Source organism: Dipodomys ordii, unplaced genomic scaffold, assembly GCF_000151885.1.
Source record: "Dipodomys ordii isolate 6190 unplaced genomic scaffold, Dord_2.0 Scaffold75, whole genome shotgun sequence".
Classification (NCBI taxonomy): domain Eukaryota; kingdom Metazoa; phylum Chordata; class Mammalia; order Rodentia; family Heteromyidae; genus Dipodomys; species Dipodomys ordii.
In genome coordinates this window covers 5496920-5522071 of record NW_012267291.1, presented here as the reverse complement: position 1 = coordinate 5522071, position 25152 = coordinate 5496920, and the positions used below count along the sequence as shown (strand labels likewise).

At 60.2% G+C, this 25152-nt stretch overlaps 1 protein-coding gene across 2 annotated transcripts in view; it reads right to left on the bottom strand.

The window, feature by feature from the left end:
- Window positions 1–4135: 4135 nt before the first annotated feature.
- The window catches only part of Nfatc2 (nuclear factor of activated T-cells, cytoplasmic, calcineurin-dependent 2), a 56844-nt gene continuing 35827 nt past the window's right edge, over window positions 4136–25152 (bottom strand). The window contains exons 8-9 of one of the 2 annotated variants that reach the window (XM_013024366.1): window positions 9934–10021; window positions 4136–5111 (exon numbers count right to left, since the gene is read on the bottom strand). In XM_013024366.1, the coding sequence (XP_012879820.1) occupies window positions 9978–10021 (44 nt within the window). In that variant the 3' untranslated portion in view covers window positions 4136–5111; window positions 9934–9977. The remainder of the gene's footprint in view (window positions 5112–9933; window positions 10022–25152) is intronic. The other variant, XM_013024365.1, reaches the window with a different exon arrangement.

The window sequence follows — 25152 nt, the reverse complement described above, 5'->3', positions numbered from 1 at the left end:
GGCCGGCACGGTCGAATCCGGGGGGACCCATGAGCTCTGAGCGAATGTTCTGGAACCCAGTGGCCCGGCAGGGGGAGAGGCTGGAAAGGCTGCCTGGCTGTCCCCTCGCTGAGGGAGCTCCCCGGGGAGCTGTAGCATCTCGAGAAGTCCCCACTGCAGAGAGCAAACAGGGCTCTGCCTTGAGCTCAGCGCCCACCAAGAGCGCCCTCCCCGGCCTCGTCAACTCTGTTTGGTGACAGGTGGAGAGATGGAGCCCGAGATGCACCTGGGCCTCAGGGGAGAGACGGAGGACCTGGGAGCCCCGTCCCCCCCCCGGAGTGTCACTGTCCAGTGGGTAGAGGGGACACATGGGAGCCTCGGCTGGCTGGCGGGGCGCGGTGGCGGGCGCTCCGCTCTGCTTCCCACCGTGGTCCTGATGCCACCAATGTAACCATTTCTGGAGCTCAGAGCCCCAGTCAAGGTAGACAGGCTGTGTACCCCTAGAGGCCCAGGAAGACCCCCCGCCCCGCCTTTCCAGCCGGTAGGTGGCATCCGCTGGCTGCCTGCGGTCACGGCTCCTCTGACATGAGCCCCAGGGGTTCTCAAGTTGTGCCAACGGAGGCTCTGCGAGGCGGGGGTCAGAGCGGGGAGATGGGGGGTGGGGCTCTAGAAAAATCTGGGAAAGGCAGGAAGGAGCTGCTTCCCATGAGCTCTGGGACCGGCCGGTGCCTCAGTGTGAACCTGTGTTCCAGGACCATGGCATGCTTGTGTGCACGTGCATGTGTGCATGCACACGTGTGCACGCGTGACATTTACTATGGTTGCCAGGGAGGTTTGCAGGGGTGGAGGCCCGGGGGGACAGGAGGGGCGGGGCCTTGTCATGGGCTGTGACAGGCAGGGACCCAAACCACCGCATTTGGGGAAGGGAGGGATGCGGAGAAAGGTTCCAGGACCTCTTGAGAGGCTAGAGAGGGGGAGGGGAGGGGACTTGAGGGTCTGGAGGGAGGAGGGATAGAGGGCGCTCGGGGAAGGCCTGGAACAAGGGTCTTTCTAAAGGCTGCACTGGAGGCCCGCGCATGCTCGGCTCTGGCACGCTCGGATGCGCATTGTCTTTAAGCTCAGCCTGGCTTGTGTGTGGACTCTGTGGTGGGGGGAGCCAAGGGGCTATCCTGTCATCCAAGAAGGTGAGGGCACAGGACAGCATGATGCTTCAGATTCGGGGGGGGGGCGCTGGGTGGGGAGGGCAGCCTAGGCTGGGGGAGGGGAGGGAAGTTCCTGGGAATGGGGAGTGGAGCTATGGGTACCCCCCCCTCACTGGCACACGCAGTGTGAGCATACTCTCCTCAAGCTGTGCCCGGTGGCATTCAATGGTTCCCAAGCAGCACCCCACAGGTGTCCCCGATGCTGGACGAGGCCTAGTGTTTTCAGGGGTGCTCAGTCAGCACCTCACCGAAGCAGCCTGGCCTCCTGGCTCTGAACAGGTCCTGCGTGGAAGGGACGGTGCCTGACTTCCAGGCAAAGGAGCAGGACACACGTCCAGAAAACGCCCCTGCCGCGTGAACCCCGAGCGCCAGCACCCCAGCTAGAGGAGCAAGGCAGACACACCCAGGTAGTGGTTGCTTTCCAAGGTTTATTGCCGAAGTGTCAGAATACAAGCTGTATAAAAATACTTTACATATAGCAAAAATAAACTACAGTCAACGGGAGAGTAACAACGCTTTGCATAGGAATGTGACGGATCCAGAGTCCTTAACAGTCGAGATTTCCCACAGCTCCAGCCCGCCTCCGTGCCCCACGCGGGGACTCCCTGTAGTGTGAGCCTCAGCCGGGCCGGGGCTTCCTCTCCCCTCGCAGGGCTGCAGGTGCGTGCGGGCCTCCGGCAAGGCGGGCGCCATGCTGGCCACATCTGCTCAGGCCAATCAGGATGCTGGGCATACCTGTTGTCATGGAAACCGCATGCCTGCACCCACCCCCACTCAAACCCTGAACCCACCTCGGGGGGCGGGAGGGGTGACCCAGCCTGCCGGCAGCTCCCTGTGCCCCACTGTGGCTTAGCGGGGGCCTGCTCAGGGAAGCACCCCACACCGGTTGCCAGAGACTGTTCTGGCTGTAACTGGAGCCAGCAGCGAGGCCGAGGGGGCTGGTGTTCGCAGCGCTGTTTTCTGCCAGCACTTGGCTGGACTGAAGGAAAACCCCTGGGTTCCGCTGGCTGCTCTGTGCGCACGCGCACGGATGCCCAGGTCCTGAGACGCGCCGGGCCCCACAGGGCTGGTTCCCCCAGCTTGTCAGAACCTGCGCCCCTCCATGCGATTGTCAGGGTCAGGCTTCCCATGCTAGACGACAGGAAGTGCTTGTGGTATGAAAACAGTTCCAAGTGACAGCCGAACACGTCAGCTTCCCGACTGCCCGGGACGGGGGCGCTCCGGCTCCGGCTCCGGCCGCCTGTGTGAGCGCACCAGGCCCCAGCAGAGCCTCCCGGCTCCCGGGAGAGCCCAGGAGCCTGTGCGGCCAAGCGGCGCCGCCCGCGGCTCCCGCGCCCCGCGGCTCCCGAGCCTGCGCGAAGGCTCCCACACACACCCACTCGGAATGTGTTTCCACGCTCTCATCTCAGATCAAAATCACCTACGAGGTCCTTCAGTTCCACCCGCTCTCCTCAGTGGCGGAAGCCAGGCGCAGGACTGGAAAGAGACGAAGATGGGTTCTTTTCCCACAAAGCCCCCGCCCCAGCCTTCTCGGCCGCAGAGGCCGCGCAGCCTCGGAGCTGGGGCATTTCGGGGTGGTGGTGGTGGGATTTCCTGGCATTATGAACAACAACAAAAAAAACTTCAAGAATATATCATTTCTCTGAAAGGAAAAGCATATATGTAAAAAGAGACCCTTAAAAAGATTTCTGGCCATTTATAAATATTTTCTAATTCCAACAACGGGATGCCATAGGTGGAGGGCAGATGAAACGCATAAAAATACAGATAAGAAAATAAAATTTAACAGCGTACTAGCTAATCTGGACTGCTGTGTGTATATATAAATACATCGTCAAGCAGCAGCACGCGCGCACGATGCAGGAAGACTGGAAAACCTTGTACGTTACACTATGTTCAGCAACACAGCAGTTCAGTCCATTCCAGATCTCCATTTCCACGGACAAAGCACAGGCAGCCTTATCCGAGAAACTCCTCGCGCACGCACACACACACGTGTGCCACGCCCCCATCCTCACCCGCCGGGCCCCTTGCTTCTCCTTCACCGACAGGACCCCACTGTGCGTCCCCACCCTGGAAATACTCCATAATACTCTTGGCAAAACTTCCTGCTGAGAAAATGTCCTTAGTAGCTGTCTGTGTCTGACACACTTTGGCTTGCTGGTTTCTGTGTCTTAATGAATGCCGTTTCTTTCCTGTGCTATTTGGTATTGCTGTGTATGGAAGGGTTTCTGACACTATCCAGCTGTAACAGTGTAGGAGAGAAATGGAGAGAGGCTTAGTGTGCGTTACACACACGTGTGCACGCAGACAGTCCCAGCATGGTTAGGAGGCAGACAGAACGCAGGAACCCTGTGCGCCCCGTGGACAAGGAGGCTGGGCTGCTTTTATGGTATCAGAAAGGCACTTAGGAAAACATTCAGGTCACTGAGGAAAGGCCATGTTCCCTCATGAGCAAAAGATGGCCCTGTGCCGGGGCCGGTGAGGAAAGTCCTGCGGGAGATCCTCCCCGCTCCCTCCCCAAGGCGCTGCTTTGCCGGAGAGAAAGTTGTGGGTACAGCTGCTGGCGGAGCAAGGGCTTGTGGAGGAGGAGGTACTGAGCGTGGAGAACTCTGCAGTAGTACCTAGCTTCCTGCTGACCTGCTGTGTGTCCAAAGGAGAATCTTACTCGACGGGTCCAGCCTGGGTGAGGAAGGGAATACACGCGAGGTACGACTGAAGGCCGGCTTCCCTTGGGCGGTGGGCATTTGGTGGCCGTGGCTTTCTGCTTAGGCTGCTGGCCAAGAATCCACTGCACACAGCCTTAGTGAGGCGCACAGGACAGCATCTCCACGGTGCTCTTGGTGATGAGGGACGTAAACGGCTGCAGGGCTGAAAACGCACCTCTGGTTCACCCTGTCTGCAATAAATGCACACAGGAGCGTGTCCATGTGTGAAACCATCTGCCATGCGTGCAGTGCCACGCTGCGCCAGCAGAGGGGGCTGTGGAAGCCAGGGGGAGGGGGCGGCTGAGGCTGCCTGGAGCCACGGAATCAGGCAGAGCTTAAGGCACTTGGGTGAAAGCTCTTCCAGAGAAGATCCTGGTGGGCACCCGCTCCCAGAAGCCCTTGGGTGATTGCAACGACGCCTCCTTTTGCTTGGACTTTGGCTGCGCTAGCCCTTTGGCCACTGGTCTCAACCTCCGATGCCCCTGTGTTCCTTCCTACCTGGAGGGGCCTCGGCGGGGAGAAGGAATCGCAGGAAGCTCCCCAAGCCTCATGCTGCGTGAGCTGCAGCTGCAGGCCGCAGGGTACAGGGAGGCGGCCGAGGGGGCGCCATCACCAGCCTCCCTGGCCGGCTCTTTGAAGCGGAGGGAAAATGAGAAGAGATAACCTAACTTAACGCCGAGAAGTGGGGACAGTGGCTCTTTGTCTGGAGAAGGCAAAACACCAGGAAAGGAGCGCTCACTGTGGCCAGCTGTGGTGGAAGCAGGCTGCACGGCGGGCGTGGGGGAGGGGAGGGTCCCGAGGCTGCCTGCAGGCGAGGCCCTCATCCTCCAAAGGGGACAGGCGCCATCTCTGTGGCCTGGACCAACGCACGGGGAGGGGGGCGCGGTGTCCTGTCAGAGCCCGCCGCTGTCTCCTCCGTCTCCCGTGCGGTCCTCATCCGGCGGCTCTCAGGACGGCCTTGGGCAGCAGGCACTTGCCGCCGGACACATCGTCATGCACCACCCAGGGCGCTCAGTGGAGGAGGGTCCGTGCGGTGTTGAGGGGCGTGGCCCTACGCGGGCCGACCACACCCAGGTCCAGGTGTGGCCTCCAGCAGAGGGAGGGACGCAGGAGGAGGACAGGGAGGGGCCGGAGTCCAAGGCGTCTCGTCTTGTGTGATGGCTGCTCTACGTCTGATTTCTGGCGGGAGGTCCTGAAAACTCTTTCCTGATAATTTCATTAACTAAAAATGAAAAGAGAGAGAGATTAAGGGGGGTAATTGGACAGCAAAACCACATCCCAGGTGAGCGTTCTAGAACCTTGATCAGGCTTTCACATCTGAGAATTTGTAACACCAGAACTATCTTTTTTTTGGGGGGGGGCTCGGGGGTCGGTTGTGGGGCCTGAACTCTGGGCCTGGGCGCTGTCCCTCAGCTCTTCAGCTCAAGGCTAGCGCTCTACCACTTGAGCCACAGCGCCACTTCTGGCTTTTTCTGTGTCTGTGGTGCTGAGGCATGGAACCCAGGGCCTCAGGCATGCAGGGCAAGCGCTCTACCACTGAGCCACCTTCCCAGCCCCATATGCCAGAACTATTTTAAGTTCCTTTTTTTCTAGACCCAGAGGCAGCACTGCAGTCTGCTCCTGAGAATCGCCCCACTGCTTTTTCTGCTCTTTGTGGCCCAGCTGGGTGGGTCTGGGGTAGCTCTCTGCTCTGTCTTTTTGGTTTTGTGTCTACCAGACTTTCAGAAGCGATTAGTACTCCAGAACGTACTCGACACCCACTGGTGCCGCAACACTACAGGGAGCCTGAAGAGCCAGCGGGAGCGCAGTGGGAACCAGCCACTCACGTGACCAACCATTCCCCTCCCTCCCTTCTTGGTTTTCTTTTTGGCAGCACTAGGGTTTGAACTCAGGGCTCGGCCCTTGCTCTACGAGCTGACCCACACTTTCAGCCTAGCCAGGGAGATGCGAAGTGGCCGGTGCCATGGGCGGGGCCCACCTCCCTCAGCTGGCAAGGCACCTGGGCAGGAGCCGCACAGCCCCGCCAGCCTGGCTTGGCCTCTGGTACCCGCTGGCTCTGGTTATTCACGGGCTGTTACGGGCGGGCAGGGAGGTCCTGGGCTGCGCTCCTGTGCGTGGTGCGCAGACTCCGGGCTGCCTGGATGCCCTCAGCTCCAGCCGGCCAGTCTCGGCGGGGTCTGAATGCCTAGTCCTGTGCTGGGGTGGCGCAAGACCCCCCGGCGTCCCCCCACACCAGGTCCCCCGCCCTTTCCTGGTTCTGCCGCTGACCTGCTCCCACATCTTGAAGTCCTGGTGGTGGGAAGCCAGCCGTGAGCGGACGCCGCTGCCCAGCCCCACCCCTGCTCACGCCGGACGCTCCCGGGTCTGGACACCCGTGACAGGTAGCCTTCAAGAGCAAGCTATGAAATCTAACGCTCAGCCCCTCACCGGCGGCTGTGTGCCCGACCTCCCCACACCTCCACTTCCTTCTAGGCCCCTGGGGAGGCTGCTGGGTGGGAAGGAAGCTCACGGGACGTGGCCAGGGACTCGTGCACGGTGCGCACAATTGTACGGCTTCAGCGGTGAGTGACTAACAGGCCCCAGCACCCCCGGGGCTTGGCACACCAGGCGCATGCCGAATGCATGCTGGGGGAGGGGGAGGGGAAGGGCGAGGGAGGGTCCCTTGCTGTGGACCCTTAGTGTCGTGGCTGTTCCCTGCCTCCGTTTCCCCATTGTACATGGCTGCCCTCCTCGGGGCTGGGGTGGAGCTCGCACGGGATTACGCTAGTGGAGAACTGGGGCTGCTTGGGTTTTAGGAGTGGGTTGATAGGGGGCTGGACGTCAGCACAGGCACAGAACCAACACCACAAGACCCTATGGGGGTAGATGGGGCTCTCTGCAGGGAATCCGGGGTATGAACCCCACTATTCAACTCACCAGCACACTGGGCACCAACCAGCAGGCTACCTGGAGCCCTGGCGGGAAGCTGAACGGAGAAATTGGCCCGGCCCGCCCCGCCCCCACCCTGCCCGGGCAGGGGGAGGGGGAGAGGGCCTGGCCAAGCTTTTCAGAGCCGGGATTCGGAAGGCCTTCCCGCTCCTCACCCTCAGGCTGCGCTGCCCAGCCCTGGCTGCCTAAAAATAACCCGTGGCAGGGCTGTGGGCACCGAGGCGGACCTCGCCCGCTCCGTTCACCCGTGGCAGGGCTGTGGGCACCGAGGCGGACCTCGCCCGCTCCGTTCACCCGTGGCAGGGCTGTGGGCACCGAGGGGGACCTCGCCCGCTCCGTTCCCTTCCCGGAGGCCGGGAGAAGCCGGGCCACCTGGAACCTTCCGGGAATGTCTCACCATCATGACGCCCTGAGGTTCAGACCCCACGCAGGGAACGGGGAGGGGGATGGCCCCGGGCTCCACAGCTCACGATGCCCCAGGGTGCTGACCCGGTCACCTCCCCCCCCCCCCCGCTTCTCCCGTGTCCTGCAGTGCAGGGGCTGCTCTGCACCTCCCCCCAGAGCCCCTTTGGGACCTGTGAACCCCCCTTCCCAGGCTAATGTCCTGTAGACACCCCTCTGCCCCTCACAGGGGAAATATTCAGAGAGCCCTGGCCTTGCTTAGACTGCTGTGGAGCCGGTGCAGCCATCAAGTGTGACTCAGACGTGCAATGTGGGCCTCGAACCCAGTGAGAGCTTGGAGCCAGCGGCCGTCCTCCAGCAGCGACTGGACCCCCACAGCAGGGACCCTCATGTCCCCTGTCTAAGGGTCCTTCCTGCCACCCCTCCAGCACCACCTAATCCTGCCCTCACCGCCCCCAGAAGCCCGCACAGGGCCCTCAGGTGCACTGGCGCGTGGGGCTCCGCACCGTGCACACCGCAGGGGCCTCAGGTGCACCGGCGTGTGGCGCTCCGCACCGTGCACACCGCAGGGCCTGCCACAGGGCCTTGCACCGTCAGCAGGGCTTCCTGCTGCTCGAGTGACAGCGGGATGGTCCTGGTGCCATTCCTGCTGCAGGTCTAAGGCTATCTCATTTCCACCTGACAATCTAGTTACCAGGCTCCTGTGACCGCCGCGAAGCAGAGGCACACTACTCTTGTCACTAGCAAAGGAGAATGGGGATTTGAACCCAGCGCCCACTGAGTTGAGCCTCATGTTCTGTGACTGACCACCTTGCTTCTGGGGCCCCGTACCCTCACCACCTCTTGCTCGTGGCCGGGAGAAGGCCACGCAGCCTCTGCAATGACAGCAGGGGCCGGTCGAGGGAGTGGGCCTTCTTTCCCAAGCCTCACCTGTTTTCTGTGGCTGCCCGCCAGAGCCCAGGGCCAGCAGAAGAGTCTTCCAGCGGGGGCAGGAATGGGGGCCGGGGCTGCATTCTAGGCCAAACCACAGTATCGGAGTGCCTAGAGTGGCTTAGGAACCCCCGTCCCACCAAACCCACTCCCAGGGCCCCCAGAGTTGGGCCTGGACAAGGTGATGTCTGACGATGCCCTTCCGTCTCTTTCTGTTCTGACTGCTGGAGGGGGCTCTCCTGTGGAGGCCCGGCAAGGCCCGGCCTCAGCCCCTCCCCTGACAGGGAGGCCACTTCCTGTGACGTCTGCTCACATCTCCCAAAACATTATCTGAGCTCCCAGGCTCTGCTTTTACTTGGTAAGAAACTTCTGTTTTCTGGGCACTTGGGACCACAGGGAAAGAACTTTCCAGAAGAGCCAGCTGGACCTGACCTCACAGATTCTGCAGAAAAAGTCAGCTGTCCTGTGGCAGGCCCGGGCTGTAGACCTGACAGGCTGGGTCAGCACAGCGCTGGCTGCGCTCCCCTCCCACCCCCAGGGCTTCCACCCAGCCCAGGTGTTTCATGGGCATCGACGACTCCTGCCGTGCGGCCTCTGGACCCTCGGGCAGGGCAGGCGAGTACCAGGCCAAGGCCCGCTGTGTGACTGTTAGCTTTGGGGGACTGAGCCCCAGAATGGGTCCGCCGCACATGGGGAGTGTGGCTGCGTCCTGGGGGGTGGGGGCGGGGCATGCTTCCGCGCTGCCTGCACTGCGCTGCTGGGCCCGGGCACTGAACGCCACATTATTACCGGGCCTTTCCGTGTCCATCGGCCAAGGGCCTCGGGGCCTGGCCTCGCTGACTGAGGGACGCAGCAAGGCAGCCGTCCCAGACCCTACACCAACGCTGGCTGGCCTGGACTCCCTCTGTGCTGGACACTGGGAGGCTAGGATGCTCTGATTAGGATGTGGAGAACGTTCTAGAACAGCATCAGCGTCTAAGAAGCTAAGGCCCAGGAAGGTCCCACCTGGACCTTCTCCCACGAGAGCACAAGATGCTCCCGTGGCCGGTCAGCGCCAGCCCCTGGCGTCTGCACCGTCCCGTGGCCGGTCAGCGCCAGCCCCTGGCGTCTGCACCGTCCCGTGGCCGGTCAGCGCCAGCCCCTGGCATCTGCACCGTCCCGTGGCCGGTCAGCGCCAGCCCCTGGCGTCTGCACCGTCCCGTGGCCGGTCAGCGCCAGCCCCTGACGTCTGCACCGTCCCGTGGCCGGTCAGCGCCAGCCCCTGACTTCTGCACCGTCCCGTGTCCCATGCCAATCAACACAGCGAAGCATTGTGGGAAAACCAGTCTCAACGCAAATCCAGAAAGCAAGGAGACAATCAACACTATCAGAAGTACAATGCAAGAGACCCCAAGTCCAGGGGGCACCCCCCCCAACTCAAGACAGCTGCCATGGGGCCAGCTACCCAGAGCACCATCCAAAACCAAAACCACGAAGGCTGGGGGAGGCCTTGCCTGCATTCGCTCCTGCAGGCCAGAGCTGGAGTGGAGTGATGGGGCCCCCAGTTTAGCATGCAAATCCCCAGGCCTCACCCACCCCCAAACCTGGGGCTCAGCCCCACAGACGGCCCCAGAAATGGCCCCAGAAATGCCCGGCAGGGAGGCAGGGGTTGGGGGCGGGGGAGCCAGGCCCTGGGAGGGGCCCGGGTCTGTGAGGCTGGCCTGCAGGCTGGACGGAATCCTGTAAGCCGAGGGCAAGCAAACTCACAGCCAGCAGACAAAGGAGAAGCAGAAGATATCGATTACCTTTCACTTTGATTGCATGGATCAAAGATCACAGTCTTTCTGTTTCATAATATGTTTTGTATCCAGCTAAGGTGTGTGTCTATCAGCTCTGAAAAAGACGTGCAAAACCAGTTTTGAGAAGAAGAAAATCACCGTTGAGCTGTTCTGCTGTTCTCCCAACTCCTGGGGCAGCGCCACCGGCTTCCGGGGCGTCGCTACCCCTCCACACTCACAACACGGCACCTCTGCGCTCTCCGCACCCCGCGTGCTGGAGCACCTGAACATGGAAGCCAGACAACCCAGTGAGCGGACTAGGGGTCCCCAAGATGCGGGGCAGAGAACTGGGGGTCTCTGAGGCCAGAGGGCATGCCTCCTTTCCCTGTACTGGCCCAGGGCTGTGAATTCAGGGACTGGCCACTGCCCCAGAGATTTTTTTTTTTTTGCTCAGGGCTAGTGTTCTACTGCTTGAGCCACAGCTCTACTTCCGGCCTTTTGGTGGTTCATTGGAGATAAAGAGCCTCATGGAGTTTCCTGCCCGGGCTGGCTTTGAACCGAGATCCCCAGATCTCAGCCTCCTGAGTAGCTGGGATGACAGGCGTGAGCCACCAGCGCCCAGCAAGGGTGGTGGCCCTCGGTGGCCAGGCATGCTCCTCAGGCTACATGCTGTTTTCCCATTTTCATAACAAAATTACTTCTCCTGTAGCCTCTATGGAGTTAGAGCAACGAATCCCCTGAGAAGAGGCCCGAGTCGTTGTGCCAGAAATCCTCCCGTCATCCCGTCTCCATTTTAAATGGTGGCAGAACACTCTCTCCCTGCATTGTGCCCGTTTCTTCCCAAGTCCTCTTCTCCACTGACCTGTGCTATAAGGGCCATGCTGTAAGTCAGAATCCCAGCCAGGCACGGCGGCTCATCCCTGTAATCTTAGCTACATGGGAGGCTGAGATGGAGAGGACTGCAGTTAGAGGTCAGCCTGGGCAAAACTGTTCATGAGCTCCCTTAAGGACAGAAAAAGCCAAGCCTGGTGGCGTGTGTCTGTTACCGCAGCTGCAGCAGGACGTGTGAAATCAGCTAAGCAAAGTGCCCGCCCCGGAAGTGACATGGCTGAGGTCAAGTCCCAGTGCTGCCAAGGAAGAGGAATGTGCTCTGTTTCTGTCTCTTCCAGGAAGGGACGGACCATTGTGAGTGCTGTCAGTAAACTAGAGTATCTTTCAAGGAGACTAGAGAGCACCCTGAAGCCTCACCTTTGGGGGAGGGGGGGGGGAGAACATGCCATCAGATCTTTCTAGAAGTTCGGCAGGGCTCTGGGAGTCCGGGGACGCCTGCCCACCCCCTCTTCTGCCCAGCCCCCCACCCCTGTGGGGTCAGCACCCCCTCGCTGCCCTCGGCGCCATGCTCTGCTGCAGACTGGCTTGTTCCAAACGCAGAGCAGAGGCCGTGAGATGCCCCCCCTGCTGACGGCAGCCATGCCGTGGCCCAGCCCAGCACCCCCGGGCAAACTCCGGGCTCAGGAGGTGGGGCGAGGGGGGAGGGTCTGGCTCTCCCACCCGGCCTGCTCTGCTTGTTTCTGCTGGAGTTAAGTGGACCCCCACCTCCCAGGGCCGCCTGGCCACGTCCCCACATCCTGTGGCTCCCGAATCCATCCACCCTCCACGACCGTCCCAACGCCGCCAGTCCCCCACCCCCGGGCCCTGGGGGGGCCTCTGCCAGAGCACAGGGCTCCCCAAGAAAGAGCCAGCCCTGGGGTGCTGCCTGGGGGCCGTGAGCTCGGTGCACACTCTGTGTGTCCTGAGGCGGCACCCCAGGCTCAGGCCGCCCCGCAGGGAGCAGCTCCAATCCAGGAGGACGCAGGCCCCGCGCACGGATGGCTGGCTTCCTGTGGCAGAGAGCACGCAGCGTCCTGTCGGGGTGCAGAGTTGCACCCCTTGCTCCTGGTGGGGACAGACCCGGGGCCCAACCAAGAGCTTCTCCCAACCCAACTCAGAACCTGACCAGCACCGCCACGCACGCCTGTGCACGCGGCTGCCGGCGCTGCCTCTCGGTGGGCTCCTAGGCCGCTACTGCGGGAGGAGAGGGGGGCTGTCCGGGAACAGGCCCTCAGCACCAAGTGGGAACCAGATGCGGCTCCAACTCTCTGGGTAGGATCCCCAAGTGTGGAAGGTTCTCAGGAGGTCTTGGGAGCACTGATAAAATGCAGACTAACTTCAGAAGTTTCTGGAGCTACAGTGTGCGCACGCGTCTCCCACATGTTTAAACAGCCATGGGCTGGGGTGCAGGGCCGCACTTTGGAATCTCAGTTACCCAGGAGGCAGAAGAAGGAGGATCCCTGGCAGAGTTAGTGTGAGACTGTAGCTGAGAGCGAAACTCAAAGCTGCAGGACTGGGGGCGTGGCTGGGGGGCGAAGCGCCCTACCCAGCAGCCGAACCTCGCACCCAAAGCACAACACAAAACAAACACAGGAGGGCAGAGGGGCCCCAGGGGCTCAGGCCTGTAATCCCAGCTACTCAGGAGGCTGGGAATTGAGGTTCAAAGCCAACCAGGGCAGAAAAGTCAGTAAGAGTCTTATCTCCAATGAACCACCAAAAAGCTACAAGTGGAGCTGTGGCTTGAGTGGTAGAGCAAAAAAAGCTCAGGAACAGCACCGAGGCTCTGATTTCTAGCCTCAGTACTCTCTCTCTCTCTCTCTCTCTCTCTCTCTCTCACACACACACACACACACACAGTTCCACTGGTCGGTGCGTCATGGGCAGTTGCTACGGCAGAGATAGAGAGAGGCACAAGCCAGGCCCCAGGGCCGTCTGCAAATTCTCCCAAATCCAGGGCGGGCGCAGCGCTGGTCTGAGACTCACTGCCCCATTTTGGGGTCTCCCCCAAGGGTGCAGCCCACAGTGACACTACACTTCTACCACCTGGCGCAGCCTGCGTGCCCCCACACTGTCCCCAGTCCCTGAGCCCTCAGGGTGGGGGATGGGGGGTTGGCTTGTCAACCCTTGACAGGAACAAAAACACAAGGTCAACAGAGGCAGACCCACCGGCTCCGGGAGACGTGATGTGAGGCGCGGCCCGTGGGTGTGGGAGGCCCGGGCCCTTTCAGCCTGGAGAGAGGAACTCCTCCCAGTGTGCTCGGCCGTCAGCCGGGGAGGGAGGACCCCACGTGAGAGGCCTGGCCCGGGGTGCCAGGCCCCAGTCACGGGGCTGACCTGGACGTGTGACCGCGTGTGACCCCCGTGCCAGCGCTGCAGCGAGCCCACAGCCCACACCTGCAACACAGAGGCCACGGGAAGCACGCGGCCCTCTGCGAGGCGGATCCGGCCGTGCAAACTACAGAGCGGCCTGGACCACGGGTGAGACGACGGAAGCCCCTCCTCCCGGGGGAGGCACTGAATTCCTGGGGTACCGGGCTGGGGGAGGGGAGGCCCTCGGACCTCTAGGTGGAGAAGCAGGTGGACTCCTGGGGGCAGTGGACAGGCGACCTCCAGCCTGCTTTCATGAGCACTTGCCTCCAAAGACAGTTTTTCACTCTTCCGGCCCAGCCTTACCCTACCAGAAATCCACCTTCTAGATCATTCTTTATCTTTACTCACGTGCCATGTCCTGCTCCCCGTACGGCCCCCTCACAGGACACCCACAGAGGCACGCCCTGAGACTTCCCGCGCCCCGGGCTGGCACGGTGGCCTCACCAATTCCTGCCTGTCTGTGAGGGCGCTTTAGACCTAGATCCCACCAGATACTTCAGCCACCCGCTGCCTCTCACCTTCCAGACTCGCAGGCCGAGCCAGCGGCGGCCCGGAGACGCCGTCCAGGCTCACACCTGCCCTCAGTGTCTCCTAGTGAGAGCCGCTAGCCCGGCCGGTCCTGGCAGCTCAGCGCGCCAGTGCCCAGGACAGAGCCTGGACTCCAGGCTCATCCCCGCAGCCCTCTGGCCTGCAGCAGCCCTGGACTGTGCATGCGGGGCTGCGCGCTATCCCTCCCAAAGCCAGAGACAGGGCCTGCTGATGACAAGGAGCCCGGTGTCCACGCAGGTGGGGGCTCCCGGTAAAACGGCACTCTTGGAAGAGACCCCAAGTGCTGCCTCATGTACAGATACAATAAGAAGGTGGCCATCTGTAAGACAGGCAGCATGTCCTCTGCGAACCCTGCCCAGGCCAGCGCCTTCAACTTGGGCTGCCAGCCAGCCTCCAAAACAGGAGAAATAACCGTGGCTTCTAAGTCCCCAGATCTAGTTCAGGGCATTTTGTTACCCAGCCTAAGCTGACTGCTACAACCCTCCATAGCACTTTGCTCTGGCGTGGCCCTGGTCATGTGGCAGGCATCTGCCATCAGGGTGGCCGGGTCATGTGACTTGCCTGGGGTCACTCGGCCAGCCTTCCGCAGCGCATGTCGCCTTCCTGTGGTCTGACTGCACACCACAACCCGTTCCGTCCCTGCACCCGAGTCTTCCTCTGCCCCTGACCGACTCTCGTGCCTTGGGTTCCTCCCGCCATCTCAGTGCAGTCACTGAGCTCCTGGGAAGGGCGACGGCGCTGAGCCGCAGACAGACACACAGGGTCTGGGGACGCCGTTGGGAGCCAGGCTGCTGGGGTCCCAGCCCGCGGGGTCCCTTCGTGGGACTTTCCTGAGCCTCTGTGAATGGTGAGCTTGATGCATCCAACAGCGCCTGGGCCCCAGCGTGCATTTGGTGCCTAACTCACAACCGGCTGAGTCCCCGGGCCTCAGTGCTCCCATCTGTGTGATGGGCTGGATGCAGAGCTAATAGAAAAAAGCAGCCAGAAGTGCCGGCCGCCATTTCTGCTCTCATCAGCGCTGCATGTTGGCCTGAGGTATGGGGGCTGCGTGGTTTAACACACTGAACTGATTTCACGTCAGCCCGCCCTCTTCCTGCAAACCACTTTCACCTTGGGGGCTGCGTGTGCGTCCAGGTCAGCCTGCGCTCAGCGCTTCTACCCTGCCCCCTTCCCTGCGAGCCCTGGGCTGCCGCCACTGAGTCACCCAGGAGCCAGAGGCCCCGGAAGCCCCCGGGCAGTGCTTTCTGAGCAAGGACCTGGGGCTGACAGGAAAAACGCTTCACCGAGCTTTGTCCCAAACCGTCCCCAGTTCTCGGGATGAGTAAATGTAGCACTTCTATGACTCTAGTTTCGAGTAAGAGGCCAAGGTGCTAACTTGCTGGAGCTCAGTTGCTAGCAGGTGGGGAGGGCAGGTCTGTCTGCAGCTGAGCACCTGCGGTGCCTCCCCCTCCCCCCCAGTGGGCTGTGGTTGGGTGACATGGCGCCCCGGCCCACCTTCCTGGGGCCTAATCCCAGTGTCCTCTTTGTCCATTTCCTGCTCCAAGCCCAAATGGCACCTGTGGACTGGCCAAGCAATGCTGCCGGGAAAGACTGGCAGCAGGTGGCCAAGTTGAGTGCAGAGCACAGGATCGAACCACGCAGGCCCAGGCTGTCTGGTTAGATCGGAGCATGCCCCATGGGCATGGAGAGGTCCTGACCTTTGGGAAGGGCCTGGCACGGCCTGGGTCACAAGGGCCTTGAAGCAGGTGGCATGCGGACACCAGCCCCTGGCGGCTGTAAGAGGCTCACAAAGCAGGGGCCCCATCCCTCCCCTCTGCCCCACCCCCCACCCCTAGGGCACAGCCAGGCACAGAACAGGCGCTCAGCAACCTCAGCGAGAAGGAATGGCTATGTGAGGGAAGCCTCCTGGTTGGCTGGGCTGAGCCAGAATCCCCCCACTCAGGCCTGGCTTCTCAGGGGCTCCGGGAGCTGAGTGAACCCCTGAAGGAGCGCTGTCAGGCCTGAGCTGACATCGGTGGAGGGCAGAGGGGCTTCCAGACTTCTTGTGCGGTGTGCAACCCCAGGGAAGCACCAGGAGAGCTGGGGGGTGAACGGCGATGTGAGGCAGAGAGGAGCACGCGGGAGGGCGGGAACGGTGCTGGCAACAGGGAGCTGCGGGCACCAGAGGCGGCGCCCGGGGAGCAGAGTGCGGCCGCGTGGTCAGAAGGCTGGGGCGCGGCCCCTGCACTTTGGGTCACACGAGGCCCACTCCCCCCCCCCAGCTCCTTTCCACAAGGCCCACTGCGAAGGGGGAGATTCGGGCCCCACTGATGACCTCTGTGTCCTGAGCCCACTTTGCAGGCCATGACGATACCACAGCGGAAGTGGGAGGCTGAGGCCCAGCAAGAGCAGCTTTGCTGTGGGTCCGTGGCTGAGGCCCTGCGGCCGCCGGCCTGGAGCAGCTTTGCTGTGGGTCCGTGGCTGAGGCCCTGCGGCCGCCGCCTGGAGCAGCTTTGCCGTGGGTCCGTGGCTGAGGCCCTGCGGCCGCCGGCCTGGAGCAGCTTTGCCGTGGGTCCGTGGCTGAGGCCCTGCGGCCGCCGGCCTGGAGCAGGAGGCGGGGCTGCAGGCTGTGGCATCGGGGTCCACAGAACCGGGACACAAGGAGACGACTGGGTTCCCACCACATCTGTCATAAAGACAGCCTTGAGCAGGCTTTGGAGGGAAAAAAACCCTGCAGAACCCACACTGGCAATGTCCACGGTCCGTAGATGCACTAGAAACACGGCCATAAGAGGCAGCTCCGCGTCCCGCCGTCTACAGCCTTGATGGCTGACTTGGGAGCGGGCAGCAGAGCAAGCCAGTGCCCCCCGCCGAGCCCTGCTTGAGTAACAACTACTACACACCACGTGACCTAGGCAGCCAGACCCAGCGAGGACCGGGAAGAGGCCACAGCGGGCAGCAGCCACTGACATCAGGGCGGATCCAGGCTGCAGGGAAGGAAGGATGTCCCAGAGAGGCGCATGGACGTGAACACTTAAGGCCTGGCTCGCTCTCGCCTCCCCACACTGCTTGCAAGCGCTTCACCCACTCAGGCTGGAAGGGGAGACGTGCAGATCACCGAGCTGTGTGGGGGACAAAGGCCCCCCACGCAGGACGCCCGGTGGCCTGTCTGCTCCAGCAGGTCTGGGTGGAGCCCAGAACCTGCATCTCTAGCACGCTGTGTGTGACACCCACACTCAGTTCCATGGCAGGGGTGGGCTGTGTCCCAGGGAGCAGCAGCTCCCCCACGCACCCGGGGGCGGGGGTCCCCTGCTACGTCCTAGTACCTGGCACAAAATCCATCACAGGGTCCGTACTCTGTACTGCACACAGAAAGTGTGGTAAAGGGAGTGGAAGGAGGGGGGAAAAAGGGAAGGGGAGAAGGGGAAGGGAAGTGGGGAAGGGGGAAGGGGAAGGGAAGTGGGGAAGGGGAGAAGGGGAAGGGAAGCGGGGGAGGGGGGGAAGGACCCGCTAACCAGGAAGGCGGTGCTGGGCAGTTCCTTCCGCAGTCAGCGGGCAGGCGCAGTCTCAGGTGTCTGTAGGCATGCGATATGGCTTTTCACACACGCCACCCCCAGTACTGAGAGCAAGGGAGAGGCTCGGAGCCAGGCTTCCTTTAACAGAAGCCGCTCCATGACATCTTCCCCAGAAGATTCCCCCTATGGCATGAAGGAGCAGAGGTGGGGGGTGAGACCCCGGCTCCTGAGGCTCCCCAGTAAGCAGCCTCTGCCCAGCTCAGCGGCTGCACGTGCACTGGACATCTTCGGTTGTCCTGGCCTGGCTGGGAGGGGTAGGAGATGCCTGAGCCGCACCTGAATTCCCTGTGGCACACAGGCCGGTCCCCAAGCCCAGAGCCATCTGATCGCCAGTGTCACATGCCAAGCCAGAGCTCTCGTCTCAGGCCAAAGGATGTGAAGAAAGGTTTTAGAATGCCAAGGCTGGGCCTAACGAGCGGGGATGCCCTGGATGAGGGACACTGAAGTCCTCTTTCCTCGTTCTGCCTTCGTTTTCTTCTTAGTACTCACTGCTGCTGACGTGACGAGGTGGGTTCATCTACCATTTGTGCTCCCGGCTACGTCTTTTGGCCCCAAAAAGGTACTTAGTACACAGGAAGCCTTCAATCAATACTTGAGCAATGGATGAAGAAATGCTTGAAAACATGAGAGGCGACGAAGCGCAGAGGCGCTGGTCCACTCTTTCTGACTACTGTGCTGACTGGTGATCACTGTGCATAGGACAGGGTGATGCAAATATTAAACAACTACATCTCCCATCAACTCCTGAGACTCAGCGTGGACAGATGACAATGCTCTAGCCAATGAGGTATCAGCCAAGGGAATTATGGGTTATGCCATTAAAAGAGGGAGTACAACTCCTCCTCCCACCCTCTTCTTCCATCTGGGAACCGTTTGGGATAATGTAGCCAAATATGTCACCCTAAGGATGGTACTTAGGTTAGACAGATGAGTCTGGGTTCCCGGCCCATGGTGCCAGCTACCAGCCAGGAGCTGTGGGTGCCTGTCCCGTTCTCTGAGAGGAGAACCATCTGTCTTGTCTTCTTTGGGTGTCAGTTTCTGGGGCCTGGAACCCAAGTCGGCACATAACCTTCCCGAGCTGCCAGCTCTAGCTGCTGTGAGGTCACACCTAGCGGATGCCAGCAGGCCCAAGGACCGGAAGGGCTCTGCCAGCCAGCACGCGAGATCTCCCTGCACACACACACGAGAGGAGGGCGGGGTCCCCAGGGTCCTGCCCCATGCCAGCCCACTGCTGAGCCAGAGGAAGAAAGGAGAGGAAGCCATTACTCACAGCCATCAAGCGATAAGGACAAAGGCAATGCTCAAAAAAGCGCATTTGATCGTAAGGCATCACTTACACTTACAGCCATGAGTTCATAATGCTATCAAAAACCCCTAAGTCCCACAAACAACCCAAACTGATCACCACAGGGGATGTTAATGAACCAACTCATTATTTTTAAAAATGGCAAATAAAAGGGAAGAATTGGGCATTCATGCTGCTCTCCCTATATGAATCCTGCCATTGTGGGTGCAGGGAGGGCTCCCTTTTACTGAAGTTTCCCAGCTCGCGGAGGAAGCAGGATGAGCAGTCAGTGCACCCATAAATCACTGGGGTCCTTAATGTCACCAAAGAGAGACCACTGATGGCACGTACCTCCTGACAGGGGCATGGACCCCTACGAAGCCACCAGCTGCACCTGAATCAGTTACACCTTCCCAGCTGACCACCATCATACAGGACACAGAGGAGAGAGGACCGGTGACAGCTCATGGTGGGGGCATAAGCAGCAAAAACCAGGCTCAGAGACATCGCTCAGGAGCAATGACCAAGTTCCTTTCAACAAGCAAATGATTAAGTACTGCTAGTGATAATAACAACAGCAGAGGTTTGCTATGGGCTGAGGTGGCTCATGGCTATAATTCTAGCGATTTGGGAGGTAGAAATCTGGAGCATCATGCTTCGCAGGCCAACCCAGGCAAGAAGTTCACGAGGAGACTTCACCTCAACCAGTTAGGACCTTGGTGTGTAGTGTGACCCTTTCATCTCAGCAGTATGGGCAGTGCAGACGGGAGGGTCAGGGCTACGTGGGATGGCATACAGTCAGCACGCGGCACTCACTGGGTGGGGGAGGATGGGGGAGGATGGGGATGGGGACTGAGGCGTAGCTCAAATAGCAGAGCACCTGCCACACAAGGGCAAGGCTTTGCGTTCAAACCCTTTTACTATTTAACCTAGACGGGGAACCTGAGCGGACTGAGACCCCGAGCAGCCACCCGTCTGGGCAGAATCCTCACGCTTCTTCGCGACATCACAAAGCCAAGCGCAGAAACGCCCCGCACTCGTGAGGCGTGGAAACATGCCTGTGGGCGGTTTCGGGACCTCAGGTGCCCGCTTTCTTTGGGAGACTCACTTAGAGTCGTGAATGGATACGATGCTTAGGAACCGCTCCCAGCTGGTCCCATGTTGGGGGTGGGGAGAAGTGGAGCTAAATCAGACCTCCACCAGCCCATGCTAGCTGATGTTAAGGGCTGGGGTACACTGTGTCCCTATAGGCTTCCAGAGATTCTGTCTTCTCTGTCTGCTCCCCCCCCCCAGTCTTTACATTTTTAGCATCAGGGGGTTTCATCTGACATGTCCATCCATGCATACGAGGTACCTTGATCAGCCTCTCCCTCGGCCCCTCCCCCTTCCCAGACCTCCCTCAGCAACAGCAAGCGACCTGTTTTGCATCCCTGTCACTCACCTGTCTCAGCAGGTGCTAACTGGCCTCTGGGGTTTCCCTGTGGTATTTCACACAAGAATCTACAGCACCTCAGCCACACTTGGGCCCTGGCTGCTGACTCATGATCCCATCCCCTTTCCCCTGTTATTCAACAGCTTCAGTGAGTTTCATTTTGCTACCTCCTTTCACAGATGGGATGTTTTCAGTAAAACTGGAGGAATCTTACTCCAATTTAAAACCCTCCGCTGGGGCTGGGAAGGTGGCTCAGTGGTAGAGCGCTTGCCTTGCATACTCGAGGCCCTGGGTTCGATTCCTCAGCACCACATAAGCAAAAAGAAAAAGCCCAAAGTGGTGCTGTGGCTCAAGTGGTAGAGCGCTAGCCTTGAGCTGAAGAGCTGAGGGACAGCGCCCAGGCCCAGAGTTCAGGCTCCACCACTGGACCAAAAAACAAACAAAAAAAACCCCTCCACAGCCACGAGGGGCAGAGGAAGGCAGGCAGGAAGAGCGAACGTTTGGGCAGCCTGACCCATTCCCTAACAGGAACTTCACCCAGGCCAGCCAAGCCCGAGGGGAACAGGACAGCTAAGTGATAACACACCCAGAAGCGCACACCTATAACCCCAGCCACTAGGGAGACTGAGATCTAAGCACATGGTTCAAAGCCAGCCTGGGCAGAAAAATCTATGTGACTCTTCTCCAATTAACTACCTAAAAGCCAAAAGTGGAGTTGTGGCTCAAGGGGTAGAGCACTAGCCTTGAGCAATGAGTTCAAGCCTGGTACTGGCACACGCGAACAAAAACCGACTGATGAGCTACCATCTCAGGGCAAGAGGGCCGGTGGTCTACGGGGCCACGTGTTCTCTGTCCGGAGGAAGGGGTCTCTACTCTGGGCCTGCCTTGGCTGTGACTCCAGATCGCTGCAGAATGTGGGGCCCAAGGTGCCAGGCACTTGTTGTTGGCCGTGGGGCTTGAACTCTGGGCCTGGGCGCTGTCCCTCAGCTTTTCAGCTCAAGGTGAGCACTCTACCACTTAAGCCATAGTGCCACTTCTGGTTTTCTGAGTGGTTTATTGGAGATAAGAGTCTCGAAGACTTTCCTGCCAGGGCTGTCTTTGAACCGCGATCCTCAGATCTCAGCCTCCTGAGTAGCTAGGATTACAGGTGTGAGCCACTGATGCCCAGCTACGTTTGGATTTTCTAAGGAGAGCGAGCAATCTGTGTGTTTACATGCAACCCCCTGATGCTTCAAACGTTGGCAACTAAACGAAAGAATAATGATATACAAACCAATGTGGGTGGGCCAAGCAGCCCCCAGAGCACTAGCTGGCTGCCCTTCCCCAAGCTGACATCCGGAAGAGAATGGGAAGGTGCTTTCATTCATTTCCCATTCTTTTTTAGGCATCCAACAAAGCAGAGAACTCAAAGGATACCATGAACTTCCAGAAATCCACAGAACTGCTACGCCCTCCACGGCCTCGGCTTAGACGTCAGCCGCAGGGCATTGCTTTGTCTCGAGCTTGGGGGAGTAATGGCACGAGGCTCCCCGCTGCCCTTCCCCACTGCACGGCCCTTCACTGCTCTGCGCAACGCCCGGCCCCCCTCACTGTGGAAGAGCCGGGGAGGCCTGAGCTCTAACGGCCCAGCGGAGATGCGGCTTCCTAGCAGTTTAAAAGGAGGACAGAGACGCCATCCCCAGACGTGCCAAGTGGCAGGATTCATGGCTGAGGAGCAGAAGAGGCGCCCCACCCCCAAGGCACCGTCCCCACAGGCTGTGGCCGATCCAATGGGCAAAACAGGCCCAGCCCTCTCTTTATAGTCGCCCCTTGACCAGACCCCATGTCAGTAAAAAACTAAAGAGGTGTCAGAAATGCAGCGGGGAAGGCCCAGATGCCTGGCTTCATCGTTTCTCCAGACTAGAGCGTCTCTTTTATTCTCTGCAAGGGTAAAAAGCCAACAAAAACGGGTGTTAAAAAAGTTGGAGAGTCCAGAATTAAAGTGGAAGGCAAGAAATCTCCCAATGCACACGCATCACAGAGCCTCGTTACAGGGAAGAGGGGGTTCGCTTTGTTGAATGGGGTATTTCTCTGTTACATACAAGGGCGTGTGTCTGCATCTGCCTTTCAGGACACTAAGACACAGAGCCACCCCAGAATGCCCGTTCTCAAGGAAATGGGGGCAAAACTGGCTCTAGGAAGGGGGCAGGCAAATGCAGCCTTGGGTACTGCTTATTACGTGTTAATAGCCAGTACCTATTGATACCTATCACATAGCACTCATGCGGTGCAAGGCCAGGTGTGCAATATATTTGCGGTGCAAGGCTTCTCCTTGGGGAAGGGGTGTGTCAATAATGACAATGAAAAACAATGTTCTAGAAAGCCAGCGAGCCAGGGTCTCGGGGCAGAGCAGGAGTGAGAGGCAACCTCTGTCTGGCTGTCTTTCTGTGTTGTTCCCCACGGACACCGTGCACGGGCGTTAAAGGAACACAATCTTGTGCGTGTGATTTAACCAGGTGTTGGCCGCTCCTGGCGCTCGGCACGCCTCCAGACCTGACGCCCAGCATGGTCCTCCTGACACCCCGGCCTCTGGGGACTCCGCCAGGCCCCACCTGGTCAGCTTCTCACCAGAACACACCCCCGCCCCCGCCAGTGCCCGGAGGCCTGGCCAGTGCCCACAGGGCAGGCGCTGGCGGTGCACGCTCACCACACAGCACCCGCTTTGCTACAGGCTTGCCGTGGGCACCGCGCAGCGCAGGGGAAGATCGCTGAGCCTCAAAACGAAGCGCCGCTAGCACGGGCCACGCCTCCACCCGCCCTTCCTTCTGCTTCCTCCCCTGCAGGGCGCCTGTGTCCACGCCTGTCCATTCGCACGCACGCGTGCGCGCACACACACACACATGCCCGGCACACCCAGCCCCTGGGGACAGAGCTTCCTCAGTTAACACCCTCAGCCGCCTTCCCCAGGCCCCAGCCCTGGCCCCTCTCCTGCCCCCCAGGCCCCAGCCCTGGCCCCTCTCCTGCCCCCCAGGCCCCAGCCCTGGCCCCTCTCCTGCCCCCCCAGGCCCCAGCCCTGGCCCCTCTCCTGCCCCCCCAGGCCCCAGCCCTGGCCCCTCTCCTGCCCCCCCAGGCCCCAGCCCTGGCCCCTCTCCTGCCCCCCCAGGGCCCAGCCCTGGCCCCTCTCCTGCCCCCCAGGCCCCAGCCCTGGCCCCTCTCCTGCCCCCCAGGCCCCAGCCCTGGCCCCTCTCCTGCCCCCCCAGGCCCCAGCCCTGGCCCCTCTCCTGCCCCCCAGGCCCCACTGCAGGGCTCCAGGGCAGTGGGCATCCTCCCCCCACCTCTCTCTGCAGACAAATGTCTCCAGGAGGCCAGAGCCCTAGGCACACCCTGCACCCTGCCCACCTATCTGCCCACAAGGCAGAGACGGGCCTTGCAGGTGGAGCTCACCCCACCACCACGCCGGCCCGAGCTTTCTTTCCTCCTCCACAACCAGCATCTCCAAATGTATCCTCTAAGGACTCCAGGCAGGTGACAGCTCATTCACTGAAGCCTGCCCTGCGCTGAGCTCTTCCTGTGGGGACGGCTGGCTTGAAGGAGCTGTATTCTCAGCAGAGCCGAGGACGTTTCCCCAGATGGGGAAATGGAGGCACAAGGAGGCCACCACCTGCCCACGGTCACACAGTTGGCTGGCACTCGCAACTAGCATCTGGGTGGATGGGCACAGTGGCATGTGCCTATAAGCCCAGCCACTGTGGAGACTATAGTTCAAGGCCAGCCCAAGTGGAAAGTTAGGTGCCGTTGTGCTGACCTGCAATTCCAGCTGCTGGAAAGGATGGAGGTAGGAGGACTGAGATCTGAGGCCTGACGGCAAAAGTGAGCATAAGACCTGACCCTCAAAAGTTATGACAGCCAATGAGGCTGGAGGCGTGGCTCAAACTGTAGAATACCTACCTAGCAAGGGCAAGGCCCCGAGTTCAAACCCCCAGTACTGCCAAAACATCCAACTAAACAACCAAACAAAACACAGTTCAAAAGCTGGCTTGGTTTGTGCAGAGTAAATAGTGAGAGTAAGGAAGGAGAAAGGAACAAGGGAACAGGGCCGGGTCACTGCCGCAGAGCCGCCCCGCCCTGGGGCTGCACCCCCCAGGAGGTGGGCAGCCCACTCTTCCCCAGGTGCCAAGCGGTTCTGCCAAGGGCAGGGAGAAAGCTGCCTGGCACGTGCAAAGCAGCCGTGGGGCCCGCCTCTGCTGGAGGTGATCTGTCACACAGGGCCCCTCCCCCAGAAGCAGCTGGGGGGGGCACACAGCTGTCCTCGCTCCTGGCTTTTCCCCATCTGCGTTCCCTGTGGACTATTCTTGTCAAACCAAACAAGGTCAAAGTGCACGAGTGGTAAAAACAAAGGTAGTCCTGGAGGGTTCTCATGATGATTATGCATTGTGGCCGACCACACGCCCACCGCTGGCAACTCTAGCTTCTTTATGCCTGTTCACAGTGCATGAGCGCTAACTTTTCGTGGGTGAGAAAACAGAGGCTCCCATAAAGCCCAACTTAGAAATTAGGCCTGGGAGGAAATTAGCGCTAACTAGTGATAAAATAGACCCATTGTAACAATACACTGTAATAAACGTTGGAGAAAATCCATGAACTGTTTCTAGACATTTCCATTTGATTCTGGACTGAGGTTAAAATTTCCCCCCACACCCCGCCCAAAAAAAGAAACCCCATATGTAAGGCTGTGAACCTCTGCTGCTCTAAAGACGCCAGATTAAGCCGGACACCAGTGGCTCACGTCTATAATCCTAGCTACTCAGGAGGCTGAGATCTGAGGATCACAGTTCAAAGCCAGCCCAGGCAGGAAAGTCCGTGAGACTCTTATCTCCAATAAACTACTAGAAAACCGTTCAAGCGGTAGAGCGCTAGCCTGGAGATGAAGAGCGCAGGGACAGTGCCCAGGCCCAGAGTTCAAGCCCCACAACTGACCAAAAAAAAAAAAAAAAAGATGCCAGATTAACTTGGGTCTCCTTCCAACCGGCCTCCCTACTGTCCTGCATCGGCAGACACCGGAGCATCCCTCACACGGACAATCCAGCGGCACCCCACTACAGAATGTACGACTCCACCACCTCCCCTTCCCTCCCCCCACACGGCCCCCTCAGCCTCTGGAGCCCAGCTCTTTCCATCCTCTGGGTCTGCACAGGGAACCCCCCCCC